This window comes from Neolamprologus brichardi, chromosome 20, assembly GCF_056152115.1.
Source record: "Neolamprologus brichardi isolate AB-2024 chromosome 20, ASM5615211v1, whole genome shotgun sequence".
Lineage (NCBI taxonomy): Eukaryota > Metazoa > Chordata > Actinopteri > Cichliformes > Cichlidae > Neolamprologus > Neolamprologus brichardi.
Window position 1 is genome coordinate 26,604,386 of NC_142123.1, and position 20,317 is coordinate 26,624,702.

Consider the following 20,317-nt stretch of genomic DNA (forward strand, 5'->3'; position numbering starts at 1 on the left):
AGGTTTTGGCTACGGGGATTTCTAAAGGGAAAATATACATTAAAAAACAAACAAACAGCTGTTTTGATAATGTCAGGTGATCGTGCTGACTGTTAATGACTAGCATCTGTTCACGAACCTTCATTGACCTTTTGATGTTCTCCTCTAAACCACTCCTTCCACTAAAGCGTGAACAGTCTCCATGCGCTCCTCTCTCCATCATCACCCCCGGGGTAGTTTCTGCTCCCTCGGAATAAAAGCAACGACGCGATTGGATAGAGTGCCCGGCTCGTCGTTACTCCACATCCTCGTAATTATTTTGACGTCACGACGCTCGTTCTGCTCGTGACGCATTCCAGCTCTTCCTTCTGGGCGTCTTCCTCCCCTGGGCTGTTCCGGATGAGACGCCTCCCTCCCTCCGCCCCTCTGATCCTCTTATCAGCGAGTAAGCGGCCAAGATGGATGTTGTAAACCAGGTAAGGCTTTGATGGGGAAATCATCTATTTCATTATTGTTTCGTGTGGTAACGATTGTTTCATTTATTAATACTCGTTTCATTTTGTCGCCCGTTTTAATGGCGATATTTTATTCTAAAGGTAGACATCGAATGCGTTTTGGAGTCCTTGGACTCGAAATGTGAATTTGGAAATTAATCTTTAAAATGCAGTTTTATAGGGACACGAAAGGGTCCAATCCAATGAGAGATTATTCCACAGCTGATGCTGCAGTGTGTGTTTTGAAGTGGCCCGCTGAGTGTCCAAAAATGAGTAGGATGTCCAGAGATTTCTGCAGCAATGACATTTAGCCACGGAAGGAGACGATGATACCTATTATCTCAGGGGATTCACCTAATTGATTTAGTTTGCCCACGTCTCAATTAGCCCCGCTGTTGCCACGATAACAAACGACAACCTGATTAATTTCCAAGGCCCTCGCTGTATTCGTATAACCGCAGTAGGCCAAAGAGGAGCACAGGCTCCTGCATCTCTCTTTCGCTGGTCCCGAACAGCTCATCTCTCAGACTGCTGAATGGTTTGTGTCAAAGGCATCAAGTCTTCCCGGGGAGACGAGCGGATATCAGGCTGTCAGGCTCCTCTGAGCAGGAATTTTGTCAGTACCTGCGTCATCTGCTTAATATGGATGTTTGGCTTTGTGCAGAAACAATGAGGATAAAAGTGGCCCCGCAGCCTGTGAGAAAACCATCGTTGCTGCTTATTCCGGTGCGGCCATTTATTGATGCACACGGGGACACACCGCCTTCTTTGCTTTGTCGCATTCACCTGCACGCCAACTCCTCTTTTGCCTCGATCGTCAATTAAAAAACGGGATTTCCTCATAAATAAATCAAAGAATTGCCGAGGAGTGTGCAGCACGGGAGCAGAGCGGCAGACCGCTAATCAGCTTTGTGTAATTGTAAAGCTGCAGGAGCAGCTCTGTGCCTCATTCTTACACATACAGATACACCACAGCCTTTGAAGTCTATACTACAAATTACTACACTACATCATCTCATAAGTCCACAAAGATGTGAGCTCTGGCAGGTGACTCACTGTATTCACTGCCAGATTGTTGCTGTAGTATAACAAACACCTGCAGGTGCCAGGAGCAGGCCAGGCTTGTGGGCAATGAGACTGAAGTAATGAGGTTTGTGTTTTTAATCAGCCTCATCGTGCCTGCTCGACTGAGAGGCACAGAGTTTATAAAACTAGAGTAAAGCCCAAAGCGTGATGTTTTTAAAATTAAGTGCTTCTTTCTGATGTTTTTGTCTTGACAGCTGGTGGCCCAAGGGCAGTTCACGATAATCAAACAACCTCTGGGATTTATAAAAGCTCTACAATGGGTAAGTTTTCTGTTGTTACACATTTATTGGTGGCAGTGATCGTGATATGCAGCACCAACGAGGGAATATTTTAATACAAATTGTAATAAAATCATATTACAAAAGAAGAAATCCTGAAGCTTTTCTATGGTTTTGTGTGATACATAATGCCTGCATGTCCCTTGATGCCATATTTGTGACCTTCTGTCACACAGAGGCCATAAAGCTGCATGGTACATTATAATGGCTATGCATGTCGAGTCTTGGGGAAAAGACTCAGAGGTCAGACGTTTTTTTAAATTTGTATTTTCTTTTATTATTGTTCCTGAAACATGAACCAAGCCACTTTAATGACTGAAATCACCAAAAGGAGTTCAATTGATACATCTCTGTAAGTTGAGCTGTTTTCATGGTCATTTAAGCATTAACTATCTGCATTACTGAGTACATCTTGCTACTGTTAGCCATAATTCAGTGAATTGTTTGGCAATATACTGATTAGGAGTGGAAGACTGCAACAAAACCAAGGCCTACATGGAGGTCTGACATTGTTTTTAATGATTTCTCCTAAAACATGAACTTATCCTAAGGCCTCTTAATTACTGAATTACACATGATTAAGTAATGCATTGAGACTCCAGATTGAAACTGTGGAGTCTCATGTTTCTTTATGGTTATGGTAATACTTGCCCCAGCAGCCCTGAGTGGGAGATACCAGCAGGCTGTATTACATCACTCTGTAGTAACACTGTGTCAATTCACTGAGGAATATAATGACAATTTGTTAAATCCATCTCAGAGGATGTGCCCTCATGCTAGTACAATTTAGTACCCATTTTTTTATGTGCAGCCTGTTCCAACCAAGCTACTCATTCATTAATTCATCGATGCAGGGAGAAAACCCGAGGATCGCAAGGATTTGCCTTTATTTGTTTATGCTGGTGGAAATATGGGACACCTCACACGCTGTGTTATACTCACAAATAGCCAGACATCTTTTTAGATTTTCTTTGTAGTTCCATCAGGTGCTCAGCCCTTTAAGTCAGCTTTTAGGCAGAAAATGTTGCACGGCATCATGGCAACAGTTTCCCTCTTAACTGGAAATGTTTTTAGCTCACACAGTCACAGACATTCTCTCGTTATGTGTTGTTTTTCACAGTGTTTGTCCTCCATCATCATCAGCAGCATAGTGAAGAGGCTGCAGGGTGGAGAGTGGTGCAGCTACATTGGATTTTTCGCTTTCTTTCTGTTTTCCTTTGTGTCCACAGCTGGGGGGCATTTCAGTGATGGAAACAGAGGCACTACTTATGGTTATGCTACAAACTGACCGTGGCCGCATCTGGTTTGCTGTCATAATTGTAGCAGACTGCGATCTCGAACGTGACTAAAATATTCTCTGCAATAATAATCAGAATGATATGTTTGTAATATAATAATAATACAATAATTACTATAGTCATTTAAAAAGCATGCTTTTCCTTTGACATATATTAAGGTATCTAGAAGCAATAATTAAACCTTGGGTTGCTGATAGTCATAGCACCTATTCATCATTGCATTTTTGAATATCCTGAACTGAAAACTTACTTCACTTGTATATTTGTTTCATTCAGGGTTTGTTTTGTTTTGGTCAATTACTTGACCAATCAGTTAGCAGTGATTGCAGATGCCACTTTTACAGCTGAAATGACCAAGTAATATTATTTATCGCCATAGTTATAATGTAGTAACTGATGGTTTTTAATTATTTTTATTAAGTTGGTGTATCTCTGTAGGTCGAGCTGTTTTCATCATCACTTAGGGCAGTAACTACTTGCCTTAAGGAGTAAATCTTGCTACTGTTAGCCACAATTCACTGAATTATGTTGCAATATACTGATTAAAAGTGGAAGATTGCATTGCACACACTCTCTCTCTCTCTCACACACACACACACACACCACTTTCCATTATCCTTACCACACCAATTTCTGCAACAACAACAAAAAATGCAAAGGAAGAAAATCAATAAATTAATGTTAGGGAACATTCAATGATTAAAAATATCACAACAGCACATCTAAAAATAGGGCTTAGCTCACAAATGACCCAAAGGTTATGTAGCTCTAATGTTTCAATTCCTCCTACATAATGAAATGTCAGAATGCATGTTTGGGAGGGTGCGGGGCGTGCCCCTCCTTGGATGGGTGCAGTAATCCCTGGCTGCTCCTCTGCTCCTCAGCATGAGAGCACAGCTAAAACAACCCAGATGAGAACGCGTGTGCCAGAGCAGTGCTGAAAGAGTTCCACATTGTAATGGGCTCTGCAGATATGCTCGAGAATAGTCAGAGCCGTGAGTGTGCTGCATGACTCTGAAGTCCTTCCCTGGAGCTGTGTGAGTGTGCCAGCACCTCATCACTGCCTCCCTGGGTCAGTGCGAGCCAACCACCAATCAGTAGCCCGCTCAGGAGGCCAAGGCCCATGAATCATCTGTCAGTGGGCCTGCGTGCCTCAGCGTCAGGGCTAGAGGAGGAGCTCCTGGATCTACTCCTCTTTGTGGATTAATATGGGCATGCCTAACCAGTAACACTGTGTTTTTTAGGTGAGGGGATAGAGGATCCACCCATGAGAAGTATTTTTCCAGATTCTAGTGGAGGTTTTGCTGGAAACAGAAATCAGGAAGATGTATATTTGTATAGCCGAACAAAACATTTTTTTGTGCTTTTATAGAGCACAGTTCATGCATCAATAAAATAGCAGCAGTTTACCAGCTGTGTTCATATCAGTATTCCCATTTATGAACTGGAGAGATGAGAGTAGTTAGAAATGGACAGTCCTGTATATGGGTTGAGGATTTGTGGTCATGCAGAAGCAAGTGAGCACTATTCTTGTTGCATGAGTGACATTAAAACAGCATACTGTATGTGTGACTAATGTGGATTTGCCCACCTCACCCCATCCTCTCTCTCTCCCTGTCTCTGGGGAATAGTGCTGACACAGCCTAGATTTGATGGATGTTAGAAGACATTGAGTTCCAGAATACAGCTGATGTAGAGCTGAACCCCAGGAACTGTTCTCAGCTGCTACATGAAGCCACTGCGATGTTGAATTTAATCTGTATTCAGATTTCTGCTCTGACTCATTCTCAGCAGGCTTATAAAGGCTGCTTGTGAGAACATAAAGTAACAGCCTTTTTCACTTTGGCATGGTCTCTAATGTGTAATAAAGGCTGTTGATTTTGTTGTAGCTTGGGGGGGGGGGGGGGGGGGGGGGGGTTGCTGTGCAGACACTCTTTGTGATTATTACTCCAGGGCCTCTGGTGGAGGCTTAGACAGCTTGTGTTTATTTTGGTTTTTGTGTGTATTTTTTTCTACATATATATGGGTCAGTTTATAGATTGCATACTAAATGGCCATAAATGGCAAGTTTTGAAACATTAAAAATGCCTTTGCTTTCGTTAGAACTAGGATAGTTCCAAGACTACAACATCTACATGCTCTGTTATTTACAATTGCTACTTCTATCCATGTCTGGATCAATAATTTCGGAGATGGAGGCAAACCAAGTCAGACAGAGAGTGTGAGAACAGCAGATCATTTGTGTCTGAGTGTGAAGAATTGTATATCTTCTGCTGACAACCATTCAGCATACCAGGAGGGGTAGAAACCAGCCTCTGCCTCCTCGCTGTGTGATGCTGCCAGCAGTGTTACCATGGCACCTAGCACTCAGTGTGCCACCATCTCTTTACTCAGTCTGGCTGTCCCACTCCTTCCTCTCCACAATGCCTCCCTCTACTCATTTATCACCATAAAAGTGCAGTGCTTAATTGTCCAAAGGCGACTTCCATTTAGATTCTGTTTGCTGACCACAGATTTTTATCCAAGCTCAAAAATGATCACAGGAATGTTTCTACAAAAAAGTTTACAGTCCTGGGAGACAAGAAACTGACTATCCCCCGACTTTTCCTTCAGTGCTGGTACTTTGCTTTATGGCCAAAATTAATAGCATTCCCACACCTTTAGTGTTTGCTGTTTATTTAGAAAACACTAGAGTGTGATTTATATAAAACATGGACATAGATACTATGTTGGCATCCACTGGTTTGTGGACTACTGTTTTTAAGCTTTGAGTGTTGCATTTTTGGCTGCCACCATTTTCTGTGTTGGAAACAGGAGTTACCATATTTGCAGTTCTATTAGCTAACACTTGCTAGCTTGGTTTGCATTCTGGATTCACATTGATGGGAATGCAATCTGCATTATTTCTAATGGCCAGCAGGGGACGACTCCTGTCATTGGGGAAAGAAGACCAGTTATATGGAAGTGTTTAATGTGTGTCCATAAGGCATAAACAGCAGCTCCAGTTCAATAACTGGAATTAACCGAGCCGAGGCAGACAAGTACAGGCCCAGGTATCTCAAAGCAGCCACATCCCTAACTTTAAACTTTAATAAAATCGTAATAGACTAACCATGTGACATAGGCTGGACAGTGAAGGATCACGTGAAAAAGGCCATAGTCATAGGCCTGGAGACAGTGAGGATCTGGCAACCTCAGAATGCAAGAGAATAATGTGTAATCCCCAACCAGTTGCTGAGTGGTTTGGTTAACAGCAATGTCTGTGAAATCGATTACTAAAGCCCAGCCACACAGGCCTATAGACCAGTCAGTGACACCCCTGTTAAAAATGTGTATTCCTCCACCTGTGTATGTATGTCTATGTAAGCATCATTACATACACAGGCGAACGTAAGGCATCAATTAACACTTAATAAGAGGCTGATGGTAATTTATGCAGTTCCTTTGGTTGCTTGCAGATTACAGTGGTCGCCTGGGTTTGCATGGAGTAAACCAACTTGTCTGCAAACACTCACCAGCTATTCTTCAAGCTGTAGTGAAACTGTTAGAAGGGCAACATGAACCAGAAATGGATAACATTTGGCTTCAAACTAAGGTAGACTCTTTGAAGGGTCGGCAGGTTGGCTGCGGTAATGAGGCACAACCTTTGCACACTACATGCAACAGTGGCAATCTGCTAAGGTGGAGCACCATTAAACCTCTTTATAACTGATTTCAGCTAGCAACTGCTAGCAATTTGTGGGAACCACTCGCCAACCAGTTGGAGAACATGTATTTTTCACTCCCAACTGTTAGCTGTGTCATAGGTGATTTTCTGGCCTTACCTTCACCTGTGTGTGTAACAATGCTTTGATCATCAAGATCTGTTATCAGATCAAAATTCATAAGTTGTTCGCCATCATGTCAGAAACATATAGCATATAGTACTACAGCAGGGGTTTCAAACATTAGGCCCATAACCCACCAAGTCACTTTTGATCAGCGTACTCTCAAATCCAGTCCGTGCAAAACCAGTGATGATCTGATAACAGGCATGCCAAAATTTACACAAAAACTGTCCAACAGCACGTCTGCACTGGCTGTTTTGAAAGATCTTGGTGATCAAAGCAACATTACATACACAGGCGAAGGTAAGGCATCAACTAACACTTAACACTTTATGCTGACTGTATGGAAGCAGAGCATTTAAAAAGTGGTATTACCGATTGCTGATACTTCAAAAAGTATTTTTCAGGATCCACCTGGAAACATCTCATTGTGCTATCAATATCAAGTTGTTACCTAAATAAATATTAGCCTCTGCTCTGTTGCCAAGAAAGAACTAAAAAGCACCTAAGACTCTTATCATGAGTACTGTATGAGCACCTTCCTGACTTTAATAATCTGCTATGCTTTGTTGTTTTTAAAGACTCTGTAAAAAACAAACAAACTATGAATTCTTGCATGTGTTAATATACTGTATTAATATTTAGCTACATCATCATGTTGCACCACATCAAAATCAGGCTCGTTACATATTTTATGTTTAAAGGTGTGTTTTCATTTGATCTGCAAGAACAACACACAGCTGAGGCACCAAATAGTCTCCATACTGAGCTCACTCAAGAAATTTTAACCTCTAATTGTTTTGAAAATAATGAACAGTTAATAGTAACAGCATGGGTGGTACACATTTATAGCATAACACTGCAGGCTGTGTTAAGGATTGTGCTTACACTGCAGTTACTGCCCAGGCTGTAGATATTGATTAATTGCACAGTTACTTCAGAATTTCATTCTGTTATGCTGTTGGTTTGGAGTTTAAACAAATATAACACCCCTATTTATTATTGATATAAATGGTGATTTGCTCAGTGTTAAGGATTAATTGCTTGCCCATGAAGAACATAACACGAATGGACAGATTTTCTCACTTTTAGGGTGCATTTAGATGTCTCAAACATTCTGGGTTAGATCTGGTCAATTTCCAAAGCTCCAACTGGATTTCTGCACCAGAGCTACACTGCAGATGGCAATTTTTTTTTTCTTTGCTTTAAATTTAATAGAGAGAGAGAAAGAGAGACGACTGTGTTGCTTACGGGTGCTCTTGTCTCTCCTTTCACACATAATGCCGCCTCTTTCACATCTACAGTCATTTGCATCGATTATTAAAACCTGTTAATAAGCCTTTGGGCTTTGGCAGAGGACACTTTAAACTTAAACACAGCCCTAAAGGAACAGAGAAGAACAAAATTGAAACAATAGGGCTCAATTTAGTCACTCACTCTGTGCAAATCCAACAAACGAGTCTCTGTACTCACATTAGCTGAAAGATTACTGTAATTAGTTTAGTGTGTTTATGCCTTCTGCACGTAGGTCATACTATGAGGCTAGAGGAAGTGACGTGAGCTGGTGTGTGTGCATATGCACTCACGTGTGGGGGTGTGCCAGTGTGTGTATGTATGCATGTGTTGTGACTGACTGTACAGTAGCTGGAAGCTGAGTATTTGGTAACAGATGGTGAAGCACCTCCGTCAGATTAATAGCTGGATTTTCTATCCAATCGGATCTGGTCTGCAGAGTAGGGAGGGTGTGGTAAAAATAGTCCGACTTGTCTAATCTGCTGTTTGTGTGTGTGTGAAGAGCGAGAGGCTGCAAGTTTACCTCCACTCATATTTGTCTGTGCTGTTTATGCGACTGCAGGTAAGAGGTGAAAAATAAGACTGAGCTGAGTGCACCTACAGTAATAATGAGGCACAATGTAAATGAATGCACAATCACACGCACGTGCACACACATAAACAACAGTACAAAACCAATTTAAATGCACCGTGGGCAACAGGTGCAGTCAGTGCTGTGTAACCTGCTGATAATGCTGTATTTATTTGCACTCTGTGGGAATTTATTAGCACCTCGCTCTGATTGGTCGATCTTGATAAGTCTGCTTGAAACTGCACAGGTTGGGAAGGATAGTCTGCAGCTTTCAATGTAAATTATGCTATCACCTGGAGATCACCCAGAGTTGTTTTGGGGGTACAACACCTAAAATAAACTGGGTGTCAAACCACCTGGGGGGAATGTTGGATACTGATAAATCAGTTTGTGCATTTTATTTATTTATTTATTGTTCCATGGTTGTCTAGAATGTGTCAAAGATCACATGGATGGGGTTTTAAATTCAGTACATATTTTATTAAGGCATGCATGTATTTATTTTTATTCATTCATTGTAATCATGCAAACAAGCAAACAAATAAACAACAAGAAAGCTCCTAACACAAAAAATTCTGCTCCTCATATGTAACATAAAGAAGTCCACATTCTCAAAGAAACAAACATGGTTGTCCAACTTTATCCTCTATGTATTTTATTCTTTGTGGGGAAGCCAGAATTCAAACAATGTTTGTTCATTTTTAGTGCAACTCTTACCTTCTGGATACAAATCAAGTAATTTGGCGTATTCCTGCTCCTTCTCCCACAGATCTTTGCAATCTTCGCTTTCTCGACATGTGGAAGTTACTCTGGCATGTTCAAGATGAGTGTGGAGTGCAGCGACCGCTCGGAAAGTGATCTAGGCGTAGAAGTAGAGTTTGAATATCCATTCAGGTATGGATTATATCATCACATAACTGAACCTTTAACATTTAATTGAACTTACAGTTTAACAGCCTTCTACATTAGATTAAGTTTAACAGCATTCATAAATAAATATGTCCTTTTGGGGGGGCAATCTTTGTCACGAAAGACTTATTTTTATTTTAGATATGCTTGTTGTTCTGTAGCAAAAAAGCTCAGAGAAGTTTACTATTTTAGAAGCTCTAGCTAACTGAACCAATTCTGCTTGTTGCAGTCATAAACTGTACATAAAGAAAAGTATGCAGTTTCTGCTTTTGAAAAATAAACCTAATGTGGAAGTCCCTTAAATCTGCCTTCTGTGTAATGGGCAGCAGGAGAAGACTCCTCTGGTTGCATAAAAGTCTCTGAGAATTCAATTCACCCAGTTTTGAATAAATGAAAATTCGGCTATGTTTCAGATTTACAACTTTAGAATCATCTGTTATGTTTTTGCAGCTCTTACACCTTCTCATCTGTGGCTATCCCTTTTTTTGTGTTCCTGCCCCCAGGCTCCATCAGGTTTACTTTGATGCACCCACTTGTAAGGGAGGAGACAAGGAGCGTCTGTTCCTGGTCGGGGACTACTCCTCTTCAGCCGAGTTCTTCGTCACCATTGGTGTCTTTTCCTTCCTCTACTCTATGGCAGCGCTCGCTGTATACTGTTTCATCTTAGAGAAGTACCGTGAAAACAATAAAGGGGCCCAGATTGTGAGTTTGTTACCTTGAACCACATAAAAAGTACATCTTGTCTTAAATGTAATACTTCTCAATTAATGGTAGTAAAAAACAATAACCTTGTGTTGCTGATTTCCAGGATTTTGTTGTGACGGCGGTATTTGCCTTCATGTGGCTGGTATCTTCTTGTGCTTGGGCTAAAGGCCTCTCAGATGTGAAGACAGCCACTGATCCAGAGCGGGTCATCACTCTCATCCAAGCCTGTGAAGAACGAGAAAATAAGTGCCGTGAGATCCATGACCCCAAGGTCTCCGGCCTCAACACCTCTGTGGTAGGCTTAAAATGCTTCTGTTAGCGACACAATGTAAAGAGATGATACTAGAATAACTATAAGAACAAACGTTTGTCTCCTTTTTCCTCCACAGGCTTTTGGTTTCATCAACCTTATCCTGTGGATTGGAAACCTCTGGTTTGTCTTCAAAGAGACCGGTTGGAAGGCCGCTTTTGCTGGAACGTATGTCCCATCACAGGAGAAGCAGCCCGCCCCAGATTCCTATGCCCAGGAAGGCTACGGACAGCAGGACCCCTATGCCGGCTCCCAGGGAGGTTACCAGCCCGATTACGGCCAGCAGGGAGGCTACAATGAGGATGGAGGTTATAACCAGGGCTATGACCAGCAGCCTACCTCTTACTCTAATCAGATGTGAGCCTGTCCTGAAACACTACAGCTGCAGAATGGTGAGTGCAAATATGAGTAGAAAATCTGTCCAGTTTTTCTACTCACGTTTTTTTTCTACTCGTGTTGTTAGAATGACATAGATATCCGTTATTCAATGTGATATTATATTTTAAGCACAAATAAAGGGTTGAATGCACAAATGCTTACTACGGTCCACTTTTTGAGTCTTTTTTCACATTGTCTCTTGGCTAAAATGACAAGTACTATGAAAATGACATGGAGAAGTTTTCTGGCGTGCATGAGATTTCATCAGTAATGTTAAGATTTTCTGAAATCCAGCATGCAACTGCTTCAAAGAGTGACCTTAAACTTGTATTTTCTGTAATAGTTACAAAACAAAAGTTATGAGAGAATGATCCAACACTTCCTTCATCGTTGAGCTCAGAAAAACACACACATCCTGATAATATTAATTAATTAATATTAATATTATTTACACAGCACCAAATCACAACAACAGACCCTACAATAATACATACCTATGAGCAAATTCTTTGGCGACAGTTGGAAGAAAAAACTTCCTTTTAACAGGAAGAAACCTCCGGCAGAACCAGGCTATGGGAGGGGCGGGGCCATCTGCCGCTACCGGGTGGGCCGAGAGAAGTAAGACAGGGCAAAAGACATGCTGTGGAGGAGAGACAGAGATTAATAACACATATGATTCAATGCAGAGAGGTGTATAAACATGTAGTGAGTGAGAAAAATGACTAAGGAAGAAATACTCCATGCATCATGGGAGTCTCCCAGCAGCCTACACCTATTGCAGCATAACTAAGGGAGGATTCAGGATCACCTGATCCAGCCCTAACTATATGCTTTAGCTCAAAGGAAAGTTTCAAGCCTAATCTTAAAAGTAGTGACAGTGTCCATCTCCCGAATCCAAACTGAAAGCTGGTTCCACAGAGGAGGGGCCTGAAAGTTGAAGGCTCTGCCTCCCATTTTACTTTTAAATACTCTAGAAACAACAAGTAAGTCTGTAGTCTGAGAGGAAAGTGCTCTAATGAGGCGATATGGTACGATAAGGTCATTAAGATAAGTTGGGGCCTGATTATTTAAGACCTTGTATGTGAGCAGGATTAAATGCAATTTTGGATTTAAAAGGGAGCCAACAACCTGGCTGTACCTTCTTATTAACAACATCAATTTACAGTTTATATGTATCTATTTACAAGGTATCCACTTGTAATAGCTTAGTAACCTGAGAAAGGTGAAGTTTGAAGATGTCCTCTTTTTTCATATTTTCGTCATCTACTCAATATCTTATGCAGCAGGTGATAAAAAGAAAAATTGTAACTTTCATTGTTAATTAAATAGTTAGTTAGCTACAGCACAAACAGAAGTATTCTTACCCTCTCAACTCCATTTTGAAAGGAGAAAACAAAAACATCCACAACTAATGTTCTCACAGGCTTCAAAGAGATCAGGCCTATTGTGACTCCAAGGTAAAATCTGGAGGATGAAGGTCAAGGCTTTATAATGAAGAGTATGCCAGATTCAGTCAGTATCTTTCAACATTTACTGAAACAGCATTATTGTTAATGTTCAGTAGTGAAGGTTGCAGGAGAAAGATCTAGTCATTCGATAAGGACCAATTGTGTACAAACATCTGACTTGCAAAGGAGCTTTTGAGCCAGCTACAGTACATACATTTACCAGCTCTCTTTGGCCTTTGAGTTCCACTACCCTCCAGAGGTCTTATAACTATGGTGAGAGAGCTTTTTGCTGTAGACTACACTGACAGCTAAAACTGCACTTAGTATTGAAAGATGTGAAATGTCTGCCACACAGAGCACTTAGAAACGTGGTTTAGAGTACTCAGAAGCCATTGCCTTGTATTCTTGGATTTAAAACCTGCACTTTGGCTCATCTTCTTCAATGATTTGTTTTCCCTGTTTGGTCAAAAATGTTTTAAAGATCGAAAAAATGTACTGATCAATGTACTCAAACAATCTCAAAATAATTTGCTTGAATTTGAGCAGCAAGTTCAGCAGGTAAACAAGAATGTCACTTTTGCTATTGACCAATCAAATTTCAGCATAGAGAGAAAGTTACTCCACAGTTAAAAAGGATGTAAACTCAATATATTTTTGACAGATTTTCAGGCTCTTTGATTTGCAAACCGAATGCTATACTTAGATCAAAAGAGCAAAGTATTGTTTCATATCAATCATACTGTATTTTTCATTAAGTCAATATCCATCCATTCATTTTCTTAACTACTTCATAACATTAGAGGTAAAGTCCACAGGACATGTCACCAGTTTAGCACAGAAAGTGAATTTCCTTTAACCACACATTCATTTTCTTAACTACCTGTCACCTATCTATGCATTCCTCGTGTATGTTAAGACGCCAGAGTACCCAGAGGGAGCCCATACAAGCACAGGAAGAACACAGGACAGGACACTACTCTGCCAGCTAATTTCTTTTATCCACCCATTTGCATCCGCTTATCCTTTTCAGGGTCACGGGGGGCGCTGGAGCCTATCCCAGCTGTCATAGGGCAAGAGGCGGGGTACACCCTGGACAGGTCGCCAGTCTGTCGCAGGGCTAACACATAGAGACACAGACAACCATTCGCTCTCACATTCACTCCCATAGGCAATTTAGATTAATCGATTAACCTATCCCCACTAACTGCATGTCTTTGGACTGTTAGTGGGGGATCGGTTAATTGATTAAACACGGGGGAATACATGCAACCTCCACACAGAAATGATGGAATTGAACTCAGGACCTTCTTGCTGTGCGGCAACAGTGCTAACCACCGTGCCACCGTGCTGCCCTAATTTATTTTAATTAATAATAATTCAGCTGAAAAAAAAATGAATTAAATAAATAAACAGATACGTGTGAAGTAAAAAGAAAAAAAGTGCCACAACCTTGCAGAGGATGGATTTCGACTTTTACAGAGAGGCAAAGGTAAAGGAAAGTGGAGGGGTAAAAACAACAGCTACTGCATTCACACACATATGAACTTGAGTCGCTTCCCACTCTTAATCCATATGGTTTACTATGATGGTGGGAAGTTTTGATCATTTCTCCAGAAATACATTTGTGAGGTCAGACACTACGTCGAATGAGAAGGCCTGGCTCGCAATCTCTGCTCTAATTCATCCCAAAGGTGTTTTATGAGGCCGAGATTAGGACTCTGTGCAGGCCAGTCAAGTTCTTTCACACCAAACCCGCTCATCCATGTCTTTATGGACCTTGCTTTGGGCACTTGTGCAGTCAGACAAGTAGCATTCTCCTGGCAACCACCAAACCCAGACTCGTCCATTTGATTACCCCACAGAGAAGCGTCCACTGCTCTAGAGTCTAGTGGCAGCATTTTTTACATGGCTACATCCGATGTTTTGCATTGCACTCGGTGGTGTAAGGCTTGGATGCAGCTGCTCAGCCATGGAAACCGATTCCATGAAGCTCTCTACGCACTGTTCTGATGGTTACATGAAGTTTGGAGGTCTGTAGCTCTGCAGGAAGTTAGCGACCTCTTCACAATATGCGCCTCAGCAGCCATTGACCCCACTTTGTGATTTTACGTGGCCTACCACTTTGTGCCTGAGTTACTGTTACTGTTGTTCCCAATCGTTTTTTTTTTTTTTTGTTGTTGTTATAATCCCACTAACAATATATACCAGATGCTCTTCTTGACACAACCCCAAAGGGATTTGTGTCTCCTCCTGGAATTGAACTGGAAGGCTGCCACACAGCATCACTACAAAATAGAAAGATGCACAGTGAGTTCATAAAGACGAACTTGGTTTATTTATTCATAGAAGCAAAAAACACGATTTGAATTTCAGTAACTGCCCAGCTCCTTATCCTACAGTGAAATATACATCACATCATACTGTCATTTCTTGGTGTTACTGTGAATAAATAGTATCATTGTAAGCGTTTAAAAAGCCCTGATTTGTTGAGTTAGTTGTATGTATGTGTAATTTATCCAATGATGTGTTTGCTGTTTATTTAACATTTTCTTTCCCTCTCGTCTTTGCTTGTCTCCTTTGCCCAGGTTGACCTTGTGATTTTGGAGTGTGGCTCTCCACCGACCACCACTTTCATTTCCACACTCCTCTGTTTGTCTGTTTGTGTATCTGTGAGTTGACAGGCGGAGGGAAGGGAGGCCTGGAGGGGAGACACCAGTGGGGCTGGGGGAGGAGATCATCACTGTGGGTGGGGGTGGGAAGGAAAAAAAAGAGGGAAAATGGATCTTTGCTGTAACATGATGTTTATTCTCGTGATGTATTTACTGTAGAAGACAACAGAGGATTGTCTGTTTGGTTATACGAGAAAAACTTGAATACAAATACCAAAACATTCGTTGATGAACATTTATGAGAAATCTTGTAATGGAAAAGACATTTACGGAAAAAGAAAAAAAAAAACACATTGTAGTAACATTTAACTTGGGAGAATGTATTTGTCTGTGCTGTGTAAATATCAACATACTGATATATATGATTATATGTACACAGTTGAATAATTGTGCACTCCATATTAGTTGTTATACAACAAATGTTGAGCACAGAGTTATTCAATTGCATTTACTTTGGTTCTGTTTAGGAGCTCACATAGTTTAGCCTTTGCCCTTAAGTTTCCATGAACTATCAATACCAACATCATCTTCTTATTTTCTCATCTCAGAATCTGGGCATTTTTTTTTATGTTCGCATTATGACTTTTTTTCTCATGTATTTGATCAGCATTATAGGCAAGATTTAAGAATTAGGGTTGATGTGATGGCAAATATTGAAAGCAACTACACACATATATATGAAATGAGCTAAGAAATTGAGACGTAGTGAGATGTGAACAGCATTGGTAACAATGGGTTGCTTCAACTTTATGTCCATTAAAATATATTTTTCCCATCAAATGTCACCGTCAAGAGAGGATTGAATTCTTGTGACGCTCTGAATATTTTAAATCCTGGCATCTAAAATAAAAAGTGCATAGGGAGAAGAAAATGGCAATTGTGGCAGTGAGCAGCTGCCTTAGCAACGTGTGTGTGTTTATTCGTTGGTTTTATGTAAGGGCATCAAACTCATTTTGTCAATGAACCACATCCTGTTTTCAGTCGCCTTTTATGTGGTCCTGAAAGTTGTAAGACAGAGTTATATAGTTTTTTAAATGGTGTTTCTATCACACTGTAAACAGTGGCATACATACATTAACATTAACTGTAGAGAAATGAGAATAAAGTGTATAAAACTTTAAAGACCTCGCTCATGCCATGGAATAACCACGTAATATTATGAAGCATTTTAAACAATATGTCTTCATATATAATCCGTCTGCATCTTCAGTCGTTCTTAAGCTCTTCTCTTTCTGGCGTCGAACCAGTTTACTGCATGCATCCTGCTTCCTATATCTCAAAGCATCCTTAAACATATTCCAGAGGCTGAGGCTCACGGCTGCAGGAAAGCGTTAGGCTACACAGTAAATGTCGTGGTACGTTCAATCCATCCTAGAGGTTACTGCACACGACACAAACTGAACAGCGGCTCTGCTATATTCTACTCAAAGCACAAAGTCAGTGTTGCAATAAATATTTATTTCCAGATATCAACACACTTTTTGATTGCCAGTCCTCCGACTGGACATTCTAGATCGTCTTTGCCGAATGGTAGGAGATGCGTCTCGATTGTAGTTTTGCTTCCACCAGCTTCGTCACAATAAATTGTTCATCTTCAGTATACTGGTCCATTGTACAGCCTCGTATTCATCCAGATGTTTTTTTTTTTTTTTGGAAAAAAAGTGAACATACATAGATAAATATATAAATTCAGGGTTCTTTGATTCAGGCAGTGTAGAAGCACCTTGCTTTATCTCCTCCTCTAGTCTCCCACCTCGGTTGTTTCTCTCTTTCTTTCTCTTTCACTGTAGCTCTTATAAATATGCTGAAATGAAATATACTCTGTTGTTAGTGGTGAATGATGTCTTGTGATACTCTCTAAGCCTTTGGATAGTGCTGTGTTTATTGTGTATGATGTATTCCTATTAGTATTTATGATAATGATAAGTCAGAGAAAAAACTAAATAACCGAAACGCTCCAGAATTCTGCTGTATTCTTATTATATGGGATCCATGTGAAACGAAATGAAATAAAATTGAAATTATTCTGTTGAAGGTTAAAAGGTGTTTTTCTGTTCATATGTGGTTTGTGTGCTTTCAAATTGTTAATATAATTTACATGAGAACATAAAAAGTGACATGCCACTGAAAATGTTCTGAAGTTTCAAGATGGACAAACAGAGAAAGCTCGATCTATTTTAATGCCTGTACAGTTTCATATGGCTTCTAAAATGCTAATCATGCTCAGGTAGATGGCTCTATAGATGGCATATGTTTCTTGAAATAGGCCTACATTAAGCACGGTCATACTAACCTGGAAACTTGCACAAATTAGAAAGGCTGAAGTCTGAATACCAGGAGTATAATACAAAATGCATTGTACAAATGACAGAAGTGAAAACTGATCTTTAAGTTCATTTTTTTTTAAATTTCCTTTTATTGTTTGGCGATGATGTAAGTGTAAACTACAGGTAATCTTTTGAATTTTGTACAAAACGCGGCATTTTTTAACTACATGATAAAAGCATAAAGGAATACAATTACACATTAAAACTCAAAGTAACACTCCCATTGTTTACGGTAACCTCTGCACACACAGAGATAAAAGCATCTTGCATTGGCGCACAGATCTTATCAGCTTGCCTGTGGTCATAACAAAAAAATGTTAAACTGCTTGCTTTCTGTTTAAAATGACTCATGCCTTATGCAGTCTTCAAAGATATCATTAGCTTGTGAAATACTTTAGGGTGTTGAAAGTATAGAGGCTATACAGTGTTTGTGAGTGCTGGAAAGCATTTTTTTTTATAATTCCTGCTGAAAGGTACAGAAGATAAAGATGTCTTCAAACTCTCTGTGAGAAAGCCAGCAAGCATTTTAAGCATTTGAGGGGTTTTTATGTCATGGATACCTTTGGAAATTAAAGCTAATTTTTGTATACTTTTCAAAATATTCAGGATGAGAGAAAAAGTGAGCAGTGCTGGAATTCAACAGACAACAACTTTTCTTTACCTTTAAGAGCTAACGTTGTTTGCAACTTTTCAGATAAGTAAAAGAAATTCCCAAGATAGCATTTTCATCCCTTTTGCCCCCATATCATAATTTAAGACAACATCCTACATTAATACTGAAAGTAAACAGCAGTGATGGGATTTCCGGCTCTTTTTAGAGATCCGTCACTTTCGGTTCGGATCACTAAAAAGAGCCGGCTCTTTCGGCTCCGAACCGGCTCTTAAGGTTGTTTTGTTGCTTTAATTAATTTATTATTAACAATAATATAAAATTATGCACAAAAGGAATTACTAACATAAAAAAGTGGTTTTATTTATATATGTTCATATATAAATATATGCAGTGGCCCCTAGAGACAAAACACGTACAAACTCCAAAACACATTTCTAGCATGAACTGAACTTCCAAAGCAGAGCTACTAGATCACTTAAATTACACAATTGAAAGCATGTGTGTATTGTTTGTGTATTTATACACAGGCACTCATATATATTCAAATAATTTTAAAAAAAGTTCATTTACCTGTTACTACCACACACCAAATCCGGTTGTTGGTACTTGCTGACTTGTGTAGCCACTAGGTAACAAAAGCTCAACTCTGCGCCTAGCATCCTGGAGCACTTCTGTTGTCTTTTGTACGTGTTTTGAGTTTTTATGTGCTTCTGAGTTTTCACGTGCTTCGGAGTTTGTACGTGTTTTTACGTGTTTTGGAGTTTTTACGTGTTTTGGAGTTTGTACGTGCTTTTACGTGTTTTGGAGTTTGTACGTGCTTCAGAGTTTGACCGTGATTTGAAGTTTGTATGTGCTTTGTCTCTAGGGGCCACCGTAAATATACTTTTATTTATTCACTCCACATAAAATGTAATAAATAAATCATGTAATACAAAAACCACATTTCAACTTTTAACTATTTAAATTTTCAGCTTTTTCCTTTTACAAATTTAAAGTGAAACAACACAAAACCCTGCAAACCACAACACAATTAAATATAAATTAAAATATGAAAACAAAAAGAAGATGCATATTCTCTGTCATATGGGCCCACATGAATAAAGTTTCTGAATCCTTTATCATCTGCAACTGAAAATAGTTGTGGATGATTACTATACCTTTCTAATGTGAAGTTGTTGTCCCTGACTCTCTTTCTCTCTCTCTCCCTCCTGCTCTGTTCCTGTGTAGTGTAACTACCGCCCCTCCCCACTCTGCCCAGCGTAAAGCACAAGGCTTGCGTGCAGAGTGAAGCAGAAAAAAAGTGCGAGAGAGAGGCTGAGAGAAAGAAAAAACAAAACCCACGTGACGACTCGCGATAAGGAACCGGCTCGCGTCGTTCTCCTCAAAGAACCGGCTCTAAGAGCCATTTCGTTCGCAAACGACCCATCACTAGTAAACAGTTCAACACTAATTTTCTTTATCTGGTGTATTCATAAAGAAAGAAGGGGACGTATAATCATCTAGGTAATGTCCAAAAAGTTAGATCTGGGGTGGGAGTATGACCGACCCACAGTGATACCCCTCAACAAATGACTTAAATTCCCACTGCCCACTGGATAAGAACATGGACAGGTATTGTAGTGGTGGAAGTAACTTGGAGTGGAGTGTTTTACTGAAGTGTTTAATTTTACTCTATTTTGTTGCTTTTTAATTGTGCAACATACTCTGAATGCAAATATTGTACTTTATGCCACACACTATATATTTTGATAATGTTGCACAGTAATAAAAATCATCTCCAGCTGCAACTTAAATACTTCCTTTTGGTTGCTCCTTTATTTCCTAATCAATCACTACTTTCCACTAACAACAAAACAAATTTTCCCATTTCTCATAATACCATCTGCATCAAGACTCCACACAAGGCTGAAAATGTTTTACACACCAGTTTTCTACATTGGGTTTATTTCTGATCAAATACCCTGCACTCCTCGTGCTCGTCGTCGCTCCATGCCATTTGCCACCCCATTAGAAAAAAACCTGGAAACGCCCCTGTTCACGTGCAAGCTAGCATGTCGCACTTTTTTCTTGCATGCAAGGAAAACAATGAAAAGAAAAAAACTACCGTTGGACTGAAGCGCTAGTCTTTTGTT

At 40.1% G+C, this 20,317-nt stretch overlaps 1 protein-coding gene across 1 annotated transcript; it reads left to right on the plus strand.

Annotated features, from left to right (window-relative positions):
- Positions 1–350: 350 nt before the first annotated feature.
- sypb (synaptophysin b) lies at positions 351–17,287 on the plus strand. The gene is made up of 7 exons (XM_006794136.2): positions 351–455; positions 1,754–1,819; positions 9,596–9,720; positions 10,239–10,437; positions 10,544–10,735; positions 10,830–11,142; positions 15,162–17,287. Exons 1-6 carry the CDS (start codon positions 438–440, stop codon positions 11,109–11,111), a joined length of 882 nt encoding a protein of 293 aa, XP_006794199.1. The 5' UTR covers positions 351–437; the 3' UTR covers positions 11,112–11,142; positions 15,162–17,287.
- The last annotated feature ends 3,030 nt before the right edge of the window (positions 17,288–20,317 follow it).